The 15715-nt window shown below is 36.2% G+C and overlaps 2 protein-coding genes across 2 annotated transcripts in view; both read left to right on the forward strand.

Moving 5' to 3' along the window:
- Positions 1-3256: 3256 nt before the first annotated feature.
- Positions 3257-15715, forward strand: part of stumps (DBB domain-containing protein stumps) — a 148445-nt gene continuing 135986 nt past the window's right edge. The window contains exon 1 of the mRNA XM_074172979.1: positions 3257-3415. The gene's annotated coding sequence lies outside the window, so the exon portion shown is untranslated. The remainder of the gene's footprint in view (positions 3416-15715) is intronic.
- On the forward strand, positions 10233-11566 carry LOC141481538 (uncharacterized). Its single transcript, XM_074173163.1, has 3 exons — positions 10233-10243; positions 10293-10953; positions 11165-11566. The coding sequence occupies exons 1-3, from the start codon at positions 10233-10235 to the stop codon at positions 11564-11566; spliced, it is 1074 nt and encodes a 357-aa protein (XP_074029264.1).

Here is a 15715-nt window from a genome sequence, read left to right on the forward strand (position 1 = left end):
GCAGTCCTTACATTCAATTTCGTAAATTTCAGACTTTTCCGAATTCTCGACTTTGTCTTTTGGACTTCCCAAAAGGCTCTGTAGTGTATGACTTGCTTTAAAAACCACCTTCATACCTAGTTCCTTGAAAATCTTTCCTAAGTTCTTCATATATTGGTGGTATGGAACTGAGAAGTATTTATCTTGATTTTTGTCCTTTCTGAAAGTCAAGATTTTGTTCATTCTTAATCTTAACTTCTGCTTCCTTATTATGTCATCTACAATACCCCTCGAAAAACCGTTAGTGGCTGCTATTTCCTGTATTGTACGTCTTTTTTTTGTGAACCTATCACGTGTTAGAGGGAAAGTCAAAAGACGATGCACTAAAAAATTCAATCCAGCACGTTTGTACTGTCCACAGTGATGTGAAGTGTCAGGAATATACCTGTAAGTGCTTGTTTCTTTTCTGAATATATCGTATTCTAACCCTCCATATTGGCTCCTTATTACCAAAACGTCAAGAAATGGTAGTTGTCCCTTATTTTCAAACTCATACGTGAATTTTATTGATGGACATCTATTATTTGAAAAAGGAAACAAAGTTCTCATAATTCGATTTTTTGGTATCGAATATCGCGAAAATATCATCAACATAACTTAGCGAAAGCCTAGGAAAATACTTTGACTTTTCTTTGGTTTCCATTTCGAATCTGCTCATGAACAGGTCTGCCAGGTAGGGGGACAAGAGGTTTCCCATGGCTGTTCCTTCCTGTTGTTTATAAAAGCAACCTTCTACCTGGAAACGATTTTGTTTCATACACAAATTAGTAAGAGAAACGAATTCATTGATTTCGTTATTATTGAAATTATTTTTCTCTAGTAATTCCCTGAGGTATTGCAAGGTCTGTGGAATTGGGACGCTAGGAAATAAGGAACTAAGATCAAAAGAAAGCAAAATCTCACCTTCTTGCAGAACCATGTTTTTTGTATGTTGTATAAACTCTAAAGAGTTTTTTATACTGAAACCTGGTTCCGCAATAGACAAGGTTTCAAATTCCTTAGTGAGCCATTTTGCAATTTGGTAGGTAAGAGCTTCAATAGCTGACACGATGGAGCACATTGATTTTCTCGGTTTGTGGATTTTTGGGAGGCAATATAGTTTTGACATCGTTATGTTGGAAACTTGTAACTTCCGTTTCAGTTGAGGGGTCAGTATGTTGTCGCTTTTTTCAAGGACGTCTTTTACTTCGACAATCATCTTTGGTAACGGGTTCCTGGACAATTTCGCATACGGTCCGTTAGTAATGAGAGTATTGACCATTTCGTAGTAGTCCGACCGTATGCGAAATTGTCCAGGAACCCGTTACCAAAGAAAATTGCTGAAGTAAAAGACGTCCTCAAGAAATGCGACAACATACTTACCCCTCAACTGAAACGGAAGTCACAAGTTTCCAACCCAACGGTGTCAAAACTATATTGCCTCCCAAAAATCCACAAACCGGGAAAATCAATCATCGTGTCAGCTATTGGATCTCCTATCTACCAAATAGCAAAATGGCTCACTAAGGAATTTGAAACCTTGTCTATTGCGGAACCAGGTTATAGTATAAAAAACTCTTTAGAGTTCATACAACATACAAAAAAACATGGTTCTGCAAGAAGGTGAGGTTTTGGTTTCTTTTGATGTTAGTTCCTTACTTCCCATTGTCCCAATTCCACAGACCTTGCAATACCTCAGGGAATTACTAGAGAAAAATAATTTCAATAATAACGAAATCGATGAATTCGTTTTTCTTACTGATGTGTGTATGAAACAAAATCGGTTCCAAGCAGAAGGTTTCTTTTATGAACAACAGGAAGGAACGGCCATGGGGAACCCCTTGTCTCCTTACCTGGCAGATCTGTTCATGAGCAGATTCGAAATGGAAACCAAAAAAAAGTCGAAGTATTTTCCTAGGATTTGGCTAAGGTATGTGGATGATATTTTCGCGATATTCGATACCAAAAAATCGAATATTGAGAACTTTGTTTCCTTTTTTTAATAATAGATGTCCATCAATAAAATTCACGTATGAGTTAGAAAATAAGGGACAACTACGTTTTGGTAATGAGGAGCCAATATGGAGGGTTAGAATACGATATATTTAGAAAAGAAACAAGCACGTACAGTTATATTCCTGACAGTTCACATCACTGTGGACAGCACAAACATGCTGGGTTGAATTTTTTAGTGCATCGTCTTTTGACTTTTCCTGTAACACATGATAGGGTCAGAAAAGAAAGACGTACAATACAGGAAATAGCAGCCACTAACGTTTTCTCGAGGGGTATTGTAGATGACATGATAAGGTTAAGAATGAACAAAATCTCGACTTTCAGATGCAAAATATTATGGACAGACATAAAGATCTATTAAAGTAAGATATAAGGAACACATAGCACACTTAAAATATGGAAGACCTGAAAAATCAGCAGTCGCCCATCATATTCTGCAACAAAACCATTCCATAGACTTCAGTTCATTAAGATTAGTTAGACAAGTTAACAACAACAGGCAACTATATGCCTATGAGAGTATGGAAATAAGTAAACACAATAATATTATGAATAATGATGACGACCTATACCAAATAGCATACAATATAGCTTGTTAAAATAATATTGTTGGGTTTACTGATTACTACATTTTGACACATTGCAAAAATAAATTTTGCTAGGCAATAATGTGAAATTAATTTTTATATAGTTGAAAATTGTTTTATATACAGCTATAACATTCAAACATATATTGTAAAATAATAGATAAGGCAAAATATGGGTGGTACACATGTAGGGTTTACCTGTAAGGTATACCTATATAGCATAAATAGCGTTAGCTTCGCGTTAGTTTCTAGTTTAATTTTCCTCTTGAAGATGATCACTTGGTGATTGAAACACGTGTCGAGGTTTTAAAAATAACGATTTGGTGTTGGGAAAGAAACACCAGTAATTTTCCGAATATCTCAAAAATTGCCATTGATAGTGCTCTGGAAAAATATTTTCATTGTGCCACTATATAAATAACTTTTATCTAAGTTATCGAATCTCTTATCCCTTACTATTTCTGTTATAGCAATAATGGGCTGAATCATCTAAAAAATATTGGTCTGTATTATTTGAAAACATGTTAATCTCTGGTGATATCGAATATTAAATTCCTGATTCTGTTTGGATTTTTTCAGCTGTTGTCACAAATCGCGTTCCCCACTCCACCCACATAAAACATCCCAAACTTCAAACTGCAGTCACGGCATGCTGAGCTTTATGGAAACCATCAGTTTTTCACGCAACACGCTTAGAGAAACAGCTGAACGTAAATTCGACAAGACGCGCGTGCGCCTGTATGTGTTTTGATCCGATTTGAAACATAGTTCTAACGGGAGTTATTTAAATCACGGTAAGTTTTTATAAGTTTCGCTGTTTTTGTTATACTTGAGTCACAGAAGTGATAAATTGAATTGAATAATGTGTTTAAAAATAATCCTGCCTACCCTTCGTTCAAAACAACATAATTTATTACTCATATCCATTTTCCGAAAAGTAAACAATCAGTTACCCTGAATATATTATTTGACTGGCCAGATATTCAATACAATTCCATTTCTATAACTCGTTCGTTATTTTTTGATGAACATATTATTCCCAAGTCACATGTATATTGGACACAACCCAAACAAACACTCTAGTGGTGAGTATCTCATCTGATACTGAATAATTATATTTTTCAATAGTCAGTCAATAATTCCTAAGCCCCCAAAAACAAACTACACATACACACCAATAACATAATAAATATTCTATCCGCAAAACTCGTTGATGAAATATTAATTTCATATACCAGAACTACAATAAATCCTGACTCGTTATTCCTGAATTGGGTAGGCAGCATCAGAAAATCAATTTGCATTGTCAATTTTATTCGTATTACTTCAAAGAATTTTTGACTAGGGATCCAGCTCACAGAATTTTTTAATTTAGTGGAAAGATATTTGTAGAGGGACAGCAACTGGTCAAACATCTAGAAAAAAGTAGATATTCTCAAAAATTGTTCCACACTGTGAATTATATTAATTATATACTCTCTATTAGACAATATTTGAGATATTTCACTCCATGTGGTGAACGGTTCAATTGTTTTTACCACATTTCGATTACACATTTTTTTCTCAACGAAGTTGTTGAGAGAGTAAAATATGGTATGAAAAATAAAAATAATAATACTGATCCTAATTATCCACAATTCAAGTTGAAAGAAATTAGTGAATTTCAAATAGTTAACTTTTTTTAAAGAGGAGTCGATGTTACCAATCTCAGTACGAGTTTATTTTATTTCAATGGTTTTAGGAGAAATACAAAGTAAGTTTACTTGTGATGCACTGTTTGGAACCTTTGGTGTAGTAGTACATATTAATGAAATTCTATCCCTTCACCAAACCGTTATTTTTAACACCTGGGCACGTGTTTCAATCACCAAGTGATCATCTTTAAGAGGAGGATTGAACTGGATTGAGGATTATTTTTTCTCTTAAGGATGGCTACTTGTGATTGAAATACGTGTTGAAGTGTTAAAAATAACGGTTTGGCGTTGGGATATAACTCCAGTAATATTAAAAGTAAGTTTACTTCAAAAATTAGTAACAGTCATCATCGTTGATGCCAAGGATGAACAACGACAATGGTCCTTCCCACAAAAGGAACATCCCATATCATTTTGAGAAGAAAGGAAATTATAAGTTGTGATAGCCCCACCATGTCCCATCTATGAAAAAGTTCACCATCCCGAAATATTCTCAAATGTTAAGGAATAGTCTGGAAGGTTCGGGAACATCTTGGAACATTTCAGATAATTGTGGAACGGTTAATGGAGTTATATGGTGAGGTAGCTCTCTATCCTTCATCCAAGAAAAAAAATTTCGTTTTAACTTCTGAAGGACGCACTATTCTCGATAAATGGGGTAGGTTTCGCCTTCTGAAAATGTTTAGAACACTTCAGAACATGTTTTCGAACATGTATTCGAGAGCACTCACATTCCAGAACATAGCGGAACGTTTTCGAAAGTTCGAAAATGATCTGGAATATTCGGTATTCTGGAACACCCCAGTGAATCGTGACTAGATCAAGGGAGTTACATGGTGAGATAGCCCTCCTGTCCCATCCAAGAAGGAAGTTTTAGTTTTCAGATCTTAAGGTGTACTTTTGAAGATGATGAGGACTTCCGTCCTCTAAAATCACTCCAGATTATTCGAAAAAAATTGGGAGTATTCAATAACATTCCAGAACATACCAGAATATTCTGAAGTTTTGTGAAATGTTCAAAAATGATCTAGAACGTTTGGGAACATCTCAGGTTTTTGTGGATAGGAGTATATAAAGATCCGGCGCCCTTTCAGTTTGAGATTCTTTTTTTAATCCAACCACCACTCATATCAACTCTCTGAGCGAAGCCGAGTACCCCAGCTAATAACTAATAATAATAACTTTGAATAAAATTCACACAAAAAAAGTATATCCACAACTAATTTTTGAATAGGTGAGTAGACACTACCTGAAGACAACATGTAACAAAAATACAACCTTGTCGCATTGATTTGTCAGGCTGCTTGAATTTATTTTCTCACATGATACTTTCAATTTTGTGAAAACTCCTAATATATTGATCATGAAATGTTCAAACTAACTAACGTATTAATTTGATAATGATTTATATCCTATCCATCTAAATAGCCTTCCCATTACCACATTATATCTGACCATTCATTATTTTAAAAGATCAAATGGTTATAGTATGCTATCCTTAAAAGATAGACATATGGCATCGTGTACTATATTGTAGACCCATAAAAAACAATATGTATTGAATTGTTTTGTTATATCTGAAACGGTTTACGCATATTTTTTTATTGAATCTCGTAGGATAGCACCATAGCCCCGACTTCTCACAGATAACATCACCATATTTCTACCGTTTCAGACCAAACATCAATGAATTAAATAAGTATATAGGCATTCCTCTTGAATCACTCTGCCAATTAGTGAAACCCGTAAATAAATCCTTTCGGTAGCATTTGAGTTTATGGCGTTCAGACAGACAGACAGACACGTCGGGGATTTCAATTTACGAGTACTTATAAAGTCTGTTTTTTATCGAAATGTTGGAATATTGGGACAATTCTGCCAAAAAGACTTTTTATTATTTTCGAAGCATTGACACAAGTAAAGGTTGTCTTGTAGTCACTTCTCTAGAAGTCATAGGTACTCATCCTCCTGATTGGAAAAATAACGGGATGCGATTCAGACAGTTATTTTCTACGCTTCAGTACATTACATTGAGTGTGCAACTTATGAAGTAGTGTATCACATAAAATTCAGATGGAATGTTTGGAGCTTTGTAATATTAAATGATATTACGTTTTAATTTGTTTGAGAAAATTATCATTTAACCGGGCGTAGGTTGATGCTGAAAAGTTGTCAAATTAAGATAATGTGTTTATGAATTAGTTACATAGTACAAGTAGCTGGAATGATATCCATTAAAATCGAGTTATTAATGCGTATTGATAAAGTGTCGACGATACAAAATCCCTCAATCATTAATGCAACTCACATTCAAAAATGTTTCAGTAATTTAAAAATACACCTCTTTATGACGAACTGCGACTTACCTGGCGTGCGCACCAAATAATTAAAAAAATATGTTTAAAATATGTTTTTTCATTAACCAACTATCGCACCCCTACGAACGTCAACCCTCAGAAGTCGAAACTTGTGCGAGCTAAGGACTAACGAGGTCTTACATTTTAATGTGTGATTCCTAACATGGTTTGGACGATAGTGAGTAAAAATTGAGCGCTCGGCCTGCGGCTTGAATACCATCGACTCACACATCGGCCGATTGACTGAACCGCCTAGCTATCGACCGGATATTTTAACCATTGTAATTATTGTTCATATGGAAAAGGCAATTATTATAAACTATGGCAGGTTGATTAGAAGTAGTTGCTTGTTCTTGATTCAGAGATTCTTGAATCGTCTTTGCCGAAGTTGAAACAGACCTCATTGCCGGAGTCCATTTGCAGATATGGTTTTATTGAGTGGCTGCCACCATGACCGGTTATTTTAATCAATTGCTGTTCTCCAATTCCCGTTTTGGCTAAAGTTGAAACAGCAGTGGCCCTTAGAGAATGATTTGTTATTTTGCTCTTTTTAACATCAATTCCAATCAATGATGCAGCGGATTTGAACCAGGAAGATATTGTATTATGTTCTTTCACCAGCCTTTGGAACTGGGATTCTTCCAGTTTGGATTTGGCGTAAAAAATAAACGCTTCGTTTTGATGGGGCCCCGCTTGCTCGTTAGTTTTTTTACAGCCTCACTAAGCATATTTCTTCGTTGAGTGTATTCGGTACTAGCCACTTACTGTCAGCCATTTTCTTTGAACTGCCTTGAGAGGTTTTGGAGAAAACCGAGTTATACTCAATGTATCCTGTTGGTTCCCCTCTATTGTCAATTTCCTCCACAAAATATTCGAGTTGTGCTGCCGCTCCTTCATTTCCTCTCCAGGCCAATTCATAACCAGCAACGTGGAAAACATTTTTCTGCAGTCCTTCCGGAGTGTTTTCGTCCCAAAGCTCAATAATTTTTCTCAGCTCGTCTGCTGATAGTGCAGATGAAGTTTCCTTTCTCTTGGTTGGATCCATTTGTAGTTTCCGGCGCTCAGTATTTTTTGCAGCTCCTGCGTTAAAAAGTTCTATGTCAGAGAATGGATTAAATTTGCGATTATACTTTTCAAAAAAATATTCCTGCAACTGCTTGGCTGTGGAATTCCATAAAACTTTGATTACACTCTCTTTGTAGTCTTCGAAGTTCTTTTTTCGCATGTTGAACCCATTGTCTTCAATAATAAGCGCCAGTGCTTCCGCAGGTATAGTCGAAGTAAACTGTATTGTGAATAGTTGAAGCTATCGGCATCTCAAAGGCCAAAAAAACCAATACAGAGAAATAATTCCGCTGCCAACTGATCCACGTGGACTGAAGAATTGGCGGTTCGTATTGGATAATTTTTACTAACCGAGTTTTATGATTGGCTGAAGAGTCATAAAATTGAATTTGAAGTCATGTTACGGTCACCAATAGAATGTGAGGATGATTAGAAGAGTCGTGTTGTCAGTGTTCAATTCAGGAACTGTTCGCGAGTTGAGTGTTGAAATTCCATATTGTTGAAGTTATAATTACTCAAAACTGGCGTCCTTGGACAAGTACTAGTAGTAATAACGAGTGTGATAACAACGCAGACTTTTTCCTGTGTAGTGATTCCAATAGCGATAGTGAACAATGCGAAAAAGCGATACCAGTGAATAAGATTCGCATGCATTTGAATATTGAAACACAGAGAGTATGTTTCAATGTATATCTCAATCTACATCTCAAATTTGGTTTCGAGGAAAACAAACTATTACAAGCAACATCAGATTTGACCAAAATTCCTTTCTCAACTGTACGTAAAATAGTCAAAAATAAACCTTATGAACAATTTCATAGATTTAATGGAAATACTCACTTCAAATAAGATATTGCGATAATTTGTAATCATAAAAAAGTCCACAGGGATTCGCTGAGTTTTTCTTCACTGAATGGATCAGTTTCATTAGGATTGATGACAACTGAAATTATTTTTTCTGATAATGAGTCTATGCGATCATCCAGATCCCACATCTCTGCTTCGATTCTGATTGTTTTGTGGATAAATTTTTCCCAAGCTTCTTGGTCGAATGTTTCTAGAGCACTGTATAGGAATTTCTTTACTTCACACAGTTTGAAGGTCTTGTTATTCCTTGCGATGAATCCTTTAACTTGAGTCCAAACCAACCCTATTGGATTCAGTTCACAGTCTTTCTTCGATTTAGACATCATCAATCCATCTTTCACGAATCCCTCACTGCTGCCTATGTGAATGATGATCAGACGATGTACTTTTCCAACTGGAATTTTCAAACCAGTTGACCTACTTTCCATAAAGACTTGTCTTCCACTTTCGATGTTCTGGTCTTGCCAAATCTTCGAGACGGTATGACTTTCATTGACCCATATTTCATCCAAATAAAAAATAGATTCACCCAGTGTTCTGGCTTTATTTATTTCTTTAAAATAGTTTCTTCTTCTAACTTCAATCTCTGATTTTTCTATTAACATGATCTTTCTGTCTTGTTTTTCAAAAGTGAAGTTCAGCTCTTGCAATATCTTCAATAAGATGGTTTTTCTTATATCAGGAATTATGTTAAATAGCTTTTTATCCAACGCGCTCTCGAAGTGAACTGAAGAATATCACGACTACCCCTCTACCAAACTGCCAACAGAAAATAATATAATATTTTCTTCATATGGAAAAAGCCAAGGTGGTTCTATTGATGAGTGCAGTATGTCTATCGCCGGTATAATTCAAAGGAATATCCATCTATACCGCCGTCAAAAACAATGTTTTTTCAATTCCCTTCAACTAATACTTCTTTGTTGGAGGATGTCTTAGTTAGTACTGGACATATTTTCACAATTGTTGTAGTTGATTTGTTATTTTGTTTGTTATGAATGAGATTTTTTTATATTCATTTATTCAATGCGTTAACAGTAAATGATATGCCACTAATATATATAGCAGTCAAGCTGCTGGAAAATAATTCAATGAAAATCAAAAAATAAATGGATAGGTACTTTTTGATCACTCCTATATTGATTCCAATTTAAGAGCCACCGATAGACAGCTGTTTCAGCCTATTGGGCATCGTCAGTACCGGGCAGGTGGTCCTCGGATAAAAATAGCTGCGTAACCGCAAGCGAAACATAAGTGGAACCACCTATTGGTGTGACACCCAAGTCAACTTGCCAAGTATATATATATATATATATATATATATATATATATATATATATATATATATATATATATATATATATATATATATATATTACGAGGTCGTAATCTCAAAGACACAAAAACATATTCCACATTACTCACTCGAAAGACCAAACTCCTCTGTGACCTCGCATTCCTTAAGACCTGCAGAACACATCAAGTCTTACCTAAGGCATTCGAAATCAAATATCACAATAAAGCTGAAGAAATTAGACGAATTCTTGGCCGATCCAGCTTTGCCTTCATTCGAAAAACCATTCAGAACATCAGACGTGATCTTCATTACACGACTTGAGTTTGTACCAATGTTACGGACGTTTATGAAATTAAAAAATTCATCCAGTGATTTGAGACACATTTCTCAGGATAAACTATGAAAAAGCCGGACACATCAGTGAAAACAAAAACACTCAGTTAAGAAAGCTAGACTCACTTATAAAACGAGAAACACCTCAGCCAGTCGCTTCCGATCCCCCCGTCCTAGTCTACAACTTCTCCAATACCCCATTGGATGATAACACTCCCAGTATCCTGTCTAAAGGCTTCAACTTCTCCATAACTCCCAGATCTGTTCCCATCGAAATCATCATTACCCAAACAGAATCGGCCATTGCTCACCTACCTGAAAACCTAGCTGAAGCAGCACGTCAAGACTTTGCCACCACATTAAGGAGAGCAAAAGTTCCGAAATCCAATGTTACCCGAGCTGAAAGACAATCTCTCAAAAACCTGTACAACAACCCAGATATAGTCGTCCTTCAAGCAGACAAATGCAATGCCACGGTGGTTCTCAAAACCACAGACTACATCGACAAATTGACGACATTACTCGACTCTCCGGAATACCAAATAACCGCTAGAGACACAACCGTATACCTTGAACAGAAGACCAAAGCACTCATCAATAATTCCAACATTTCCACTGAGAGGATGAAACCTCTCATTCCAAGAGAGAAATCTTCTCGTACACCCCGCTTGAATGGTCTTTCAAAAATACACAAACAAAACATCACCCTTCGTCCCATCGTAAGCGCATTTGGTTCACCCACACACGCCCTGGCCAAGTATCTTGCAAATACCGTTCAACCACTAACCGAACAATCCTCATCATATGTCCCTTTTCACAAATATCCCAGTAACTGAAACTTTGTCTCTTCTCAAAACAAAACATCAAATCCCACAAGATACGATCAACCTCATCAGCCACTGCATGTCCAGCATATATTTCCGTTTTCAGGACAAATACTACAAACAAGTCAAAGGCGCCCCAATGGGTTCTCCTCTCTCTCCAGTCCTTGCAAACCTCTACATGGAAGACGTGGATAACGTCTTCGTTATATGGCCCCATGGATCCGAAAATCTTCATGCATTCCTGAACCACATCAACTTCTTACACCCCAACCTAAAGTTCATAATGGAAGTTGAAAATAATAACTCACTCCCTCTCCTGGACGTTCTCATCACAAAGTCTAACAACTCCTTCTCACACACGGTCTACCGAAAACCTACCCATACTAACCGCTACCTCATTGCCAAGTCCCATCATCATCCTGCCCAGCTAAATTCCGTTCTGAATTCCCTCATACATCGTTTTATAAGACTCGCTGACAACCACAATAGATCCAGGAAACTATACTAACTCACAGTCGCCCTTCACCAATACGACTATCCCGCCTCCCAAATACAAAGATCCATCCAACGACAGCAAACATAAACATCACCCCACGAGTTACCCGAGGAACAGACAAAAGCTTTTCTCCCCTGCATCCATGGAATCACTGACAAAGTGAGCCGAATTTTGAAGAAACATAACGTAAAGACAGTATTCACAGCCAACAACCAAATATCCACTATGTTAAGAACATCCAAGGACACGATACGCAATAAAGCACAGGGCATATACGAAATACCATGTTCAAACTGCCTCAGAACTTACATCGGCCAGACCAATAGAAAACTTTCCAATAGAGCCTATGAACATGAGCTAGCTGTTCCCAAATCAGATCCAGCATCATCTCTCTTCAAACACCACCAGGAAACAGGCCACACAATAAGCTTCGAAAACACCAAGATTGCTACGGAGAAAAATCTTCAGGCCAGGATAATATATATAGATATGTATATATTGTTGTTCCTGCGTGCACTATGCATGATAGCGTTTTGGATCTTGCTTTGATGGACAGAGTTCACTCCTATACATTTTGATAAATGGAAAACTTTCTGATTCATCCAAGATTGAAGCCTCATGGTTTTTGTTACTTTTTTGTAACATTTCTTCAGATCAAATGGTTAAGGCTTTCGCGTCCGAGATTTTCAGTACCACTGTTTTCACTTGGATTTGAAGGCCGTCGATTTTGGAATTTCTTCCTGATATTTCGCTCGCCCTTCAGAGGTTCATACATTCTGAGTTTTTCTCCGAATAAAAATAGTGACATTCTTTCAGATATATTCCTACTTGAAGGCAGTTCTATTCAATAATACCAGAACGTGTTTTCTGAAATTTTTCACCTACATTTATTTTTTGTTCAAAGAATTACTACCAAGGTAACTGTAGAAAATGAAACGTTCAGTTCCTGATTACCTATTGAACTACTCCTTCGAGAAATTCCGTTACCAAGTGTGCGTACTAGCTCTATATCTCCTATTTGAAATTCAGAGCACACCAGACCTTCGATTGTTAACACTCAATAAAGATAATTTACATAAACGGCAGGTATTTTTCAGTTTTAGCGAACGATGTGCCAATCCCCTTACCGATTTGGAGTATCGTGGTATGCAAAGACATTTCTGTCGAACATATGTGTCCAAGTACAGAAACGCACTGAGCAGCTGTCGTGTCAATGTCGAAGAGAGTCACTCCCGAAATAAATCCCCCAAAGAAATATACGAAGTGTTCTGGAACAGATTTTACAAACTACAGCCCAAACTTTCTATTTTGCATGACGTAAATATATTTTTACTAGTGCCAAAAACTTGTATAAAAAATACCTCTTCATTTGGGATTGTGCTCATCTTTTCACAGGGAACAATGATTCTGCGGCATGTGATTACAGGATTGATTTTAGATAATTCTCGTATGATAAATACGAAAATAGTAATATATTGTCTGAATTCACACACATTTTTGTAAGACAGAAATATTCTGTTGAAAATAAAAAAAAAATTATGATCCCAATGAACTCAACTAAATTTATATAAACAGAAAAACATAAAAAACGTTTTATAAGTGATCTAGATCTATCTAGATGGCTATGGATAGCCATCTAGATAGATCTAGCCGCTAACTGTTTTCTCTCAAACCCTTCTATTCGTGATTCACAATGAAAATGTTGTTTCCACCATGACCCCTCCAGGATTGAGTGCCCTGAGATAAAAATTTCATAACACGGTTAATGTTTGCAAGAGTTAGAATCTAATCCGTCTAACGCCACTGACTGACGAGTGGTCTTCAAACTGCTGCTGACATTTCAGCAAGATTGATATCTACCTCTTTTGGGATTCTTCATTGTTGAAGTTACGGAGAGTCAGCTGATTCGAAAGTATCGTAACTTGCGTATTGAAGTTCTTTCAACAAGGCACCTTTGCATCTTTTATATTGAAACTCCATATTCATAAGTAGCCATTCAATTCGAACTAATTGAGACTACCAAACACCTATTAGTTAGAAAATGTAATCAGCTGAAACAACAATTTTTCTGAATGTTATGTTGAGGACGTTACAAATTTCACTGAGGTTGTTGATTCCGCTAGCTGGGAAACCTTTCCTAAATGGATATGGTCGTAATAATATCAAAAAATAATATGCCTAGTCTGCCAAAACGGAAATAGATGCTTTACTCAAACACAAATTATATTATTCTTTTGTTCTTCCAGTAGCACAGAAAATTCTGTTTTTAGCCTACACGCATTTCCATATGATAGTTCATCGAAATTGTTGAATGAGTTAATATATCATTCGATATTCAATAACAATAAATGATAAATGCTGCTTGAAAGTTCAAATTCACTGCTTTTTACCTTTTTCATATTCAGTGAGAATTATGGTGCATTAGCAACTAAATCTCTTTGTGGCTTGCGTATTTTTTTACTGTAGTAGCAGTAAGAATTTTAATGCTCATGAACATGTTCTGATAATCTGCTGCCTTCATTGGAAAATATTTGGCAAAGGATTATTTTTTCGTCCCAAAAAATCTTAACAATTTGCTTCTCCAATATTCGCTTCACCTTCGTATTCGCTCAATCTGTGGCAGAAAATGAAATTCTTCAGCAATTAGTATTGAACAGCCTATTCGAGTCGAATAGATTTCTCAAGAATCTAATATAAATTCAAACAGGTGATTTCACTGATTGCTCAAGAAGATAATAGTTAATTCAAGTGGGTCATCATAATGTCAATATCCAGAAATTTCTGGAAGCACGAAAGTAAATTCAAACGATAGTCCAGTTGTTGAAGGAAATTACAGGCAATTGCCTCTGAATTGTTTGAACCTCATCTTCCAATATTATTACCAATTTATACTTTTTGTTTTTGAGATGCACTTTTATTGTTTCTAAATTTAAAAAATACTGTCAAAATATAAAATATGAATTCTAAATATACTTTGTCAGTATACATCAAAGCTACAAAAGCGATAGAAATAACAAATTTACTTGCCAACAATTTGCAACTCACTCCACAGTTGACTTTCAAAAAAATACACCACCCCTATTTCCTATGTATGATCCTTGAAGCCAGGCTAACATCAATAAAACTTTTGGTCCTGATGAAGTACTTTTTATCGTACTCAAATATTCGTCATTGAATTCGCACGAGTATCATTTGGAATGTGTCAATATTTTAAGCGACCATCAATATGGTTTTCGGAAGCAACGATCAACAGGTGACCCAGATTTACGTAGGTTACCAACATTTGGAACAATGAAAGAGTTAAACACCAATAATTACGGGCTTTAGGACTTGATATTTTCGAAGCCTTTGACCGTGTCTGGCATACGGTTTTACGTGATAAACTTCGATGTTATGGCTTGCCAGAACATCTTCGTTCGTGGCTTTCCATCTTTCTTAAACACCGACCTTACAACTATCCATAGATGGTTCTCTTACGGACACTTTAAATATCAACACTGGTTTTACACAGAGATCCATATTATCCACAACACTTTTTCTATTGTACATCAATGGTCAATTGAAAAAATCACAAATCCAGTATTTTGCTTTGCTGACGATAGCACACTCGTTTCTTCTTTCCATTTGGATGCCCGATCGGCACCTTCATGGCCAAAACAAGTAATTTTATATCTCAGTGAAGCTATAGAAAAAATTGCAGTTTGGGATAACAGAAACCAAGTAGAATTTAATGTTTTGGCATAATCACGTCACTGCTATAGCAAAATCAATTGCTCAGAAATGTCGAACCAGAAAACCGTACAGAGCTCAACAACTCTTAATGTTTCATAGAGCGCAAATTGAATCTGCTTCAGAATAATGCTCACATAAATGAAACTTATCCCCTAAGTAGACCCTGGAACTAGATTCTATTCAAAATACACAGGTAACGCTTGGAGCTCCTAAGGGACTATTTTGAATTGCTTGTGCATGTTTATTGAAATTAATCACTCTCAGGTTCTTCCTCTTTATGAGAGCATAGACTTTTACGGCCGAAGTTACGATTGAAGAGAACAACATCCAGGTTGGTAGGACGTAGTCGAATGCAACCTGGAGAACCAAACGTTTCATGATAATTATAACAGAAATGAAACGTCTTTATTCACCTGAAGTCAGAACATA

This window comes from Leptinotarsa decemlineata, unplaced genomic scaffold, assembly GCF_025532065.1.
Source record: "Leptinotarsa decemlineata unplaced genomic scaffold, Ldec_3_MD MMD2_tig00000199_RagTag_RagTag, whole genome shotgun sequence".
Classification (NCBI taxonomy): Eukaryota; Metazoa; Arthropoda; class Insecta; order Coleoptera; family Chrysomelidae; genus Leptinotarsa; species Leptinotarsa decemlineata.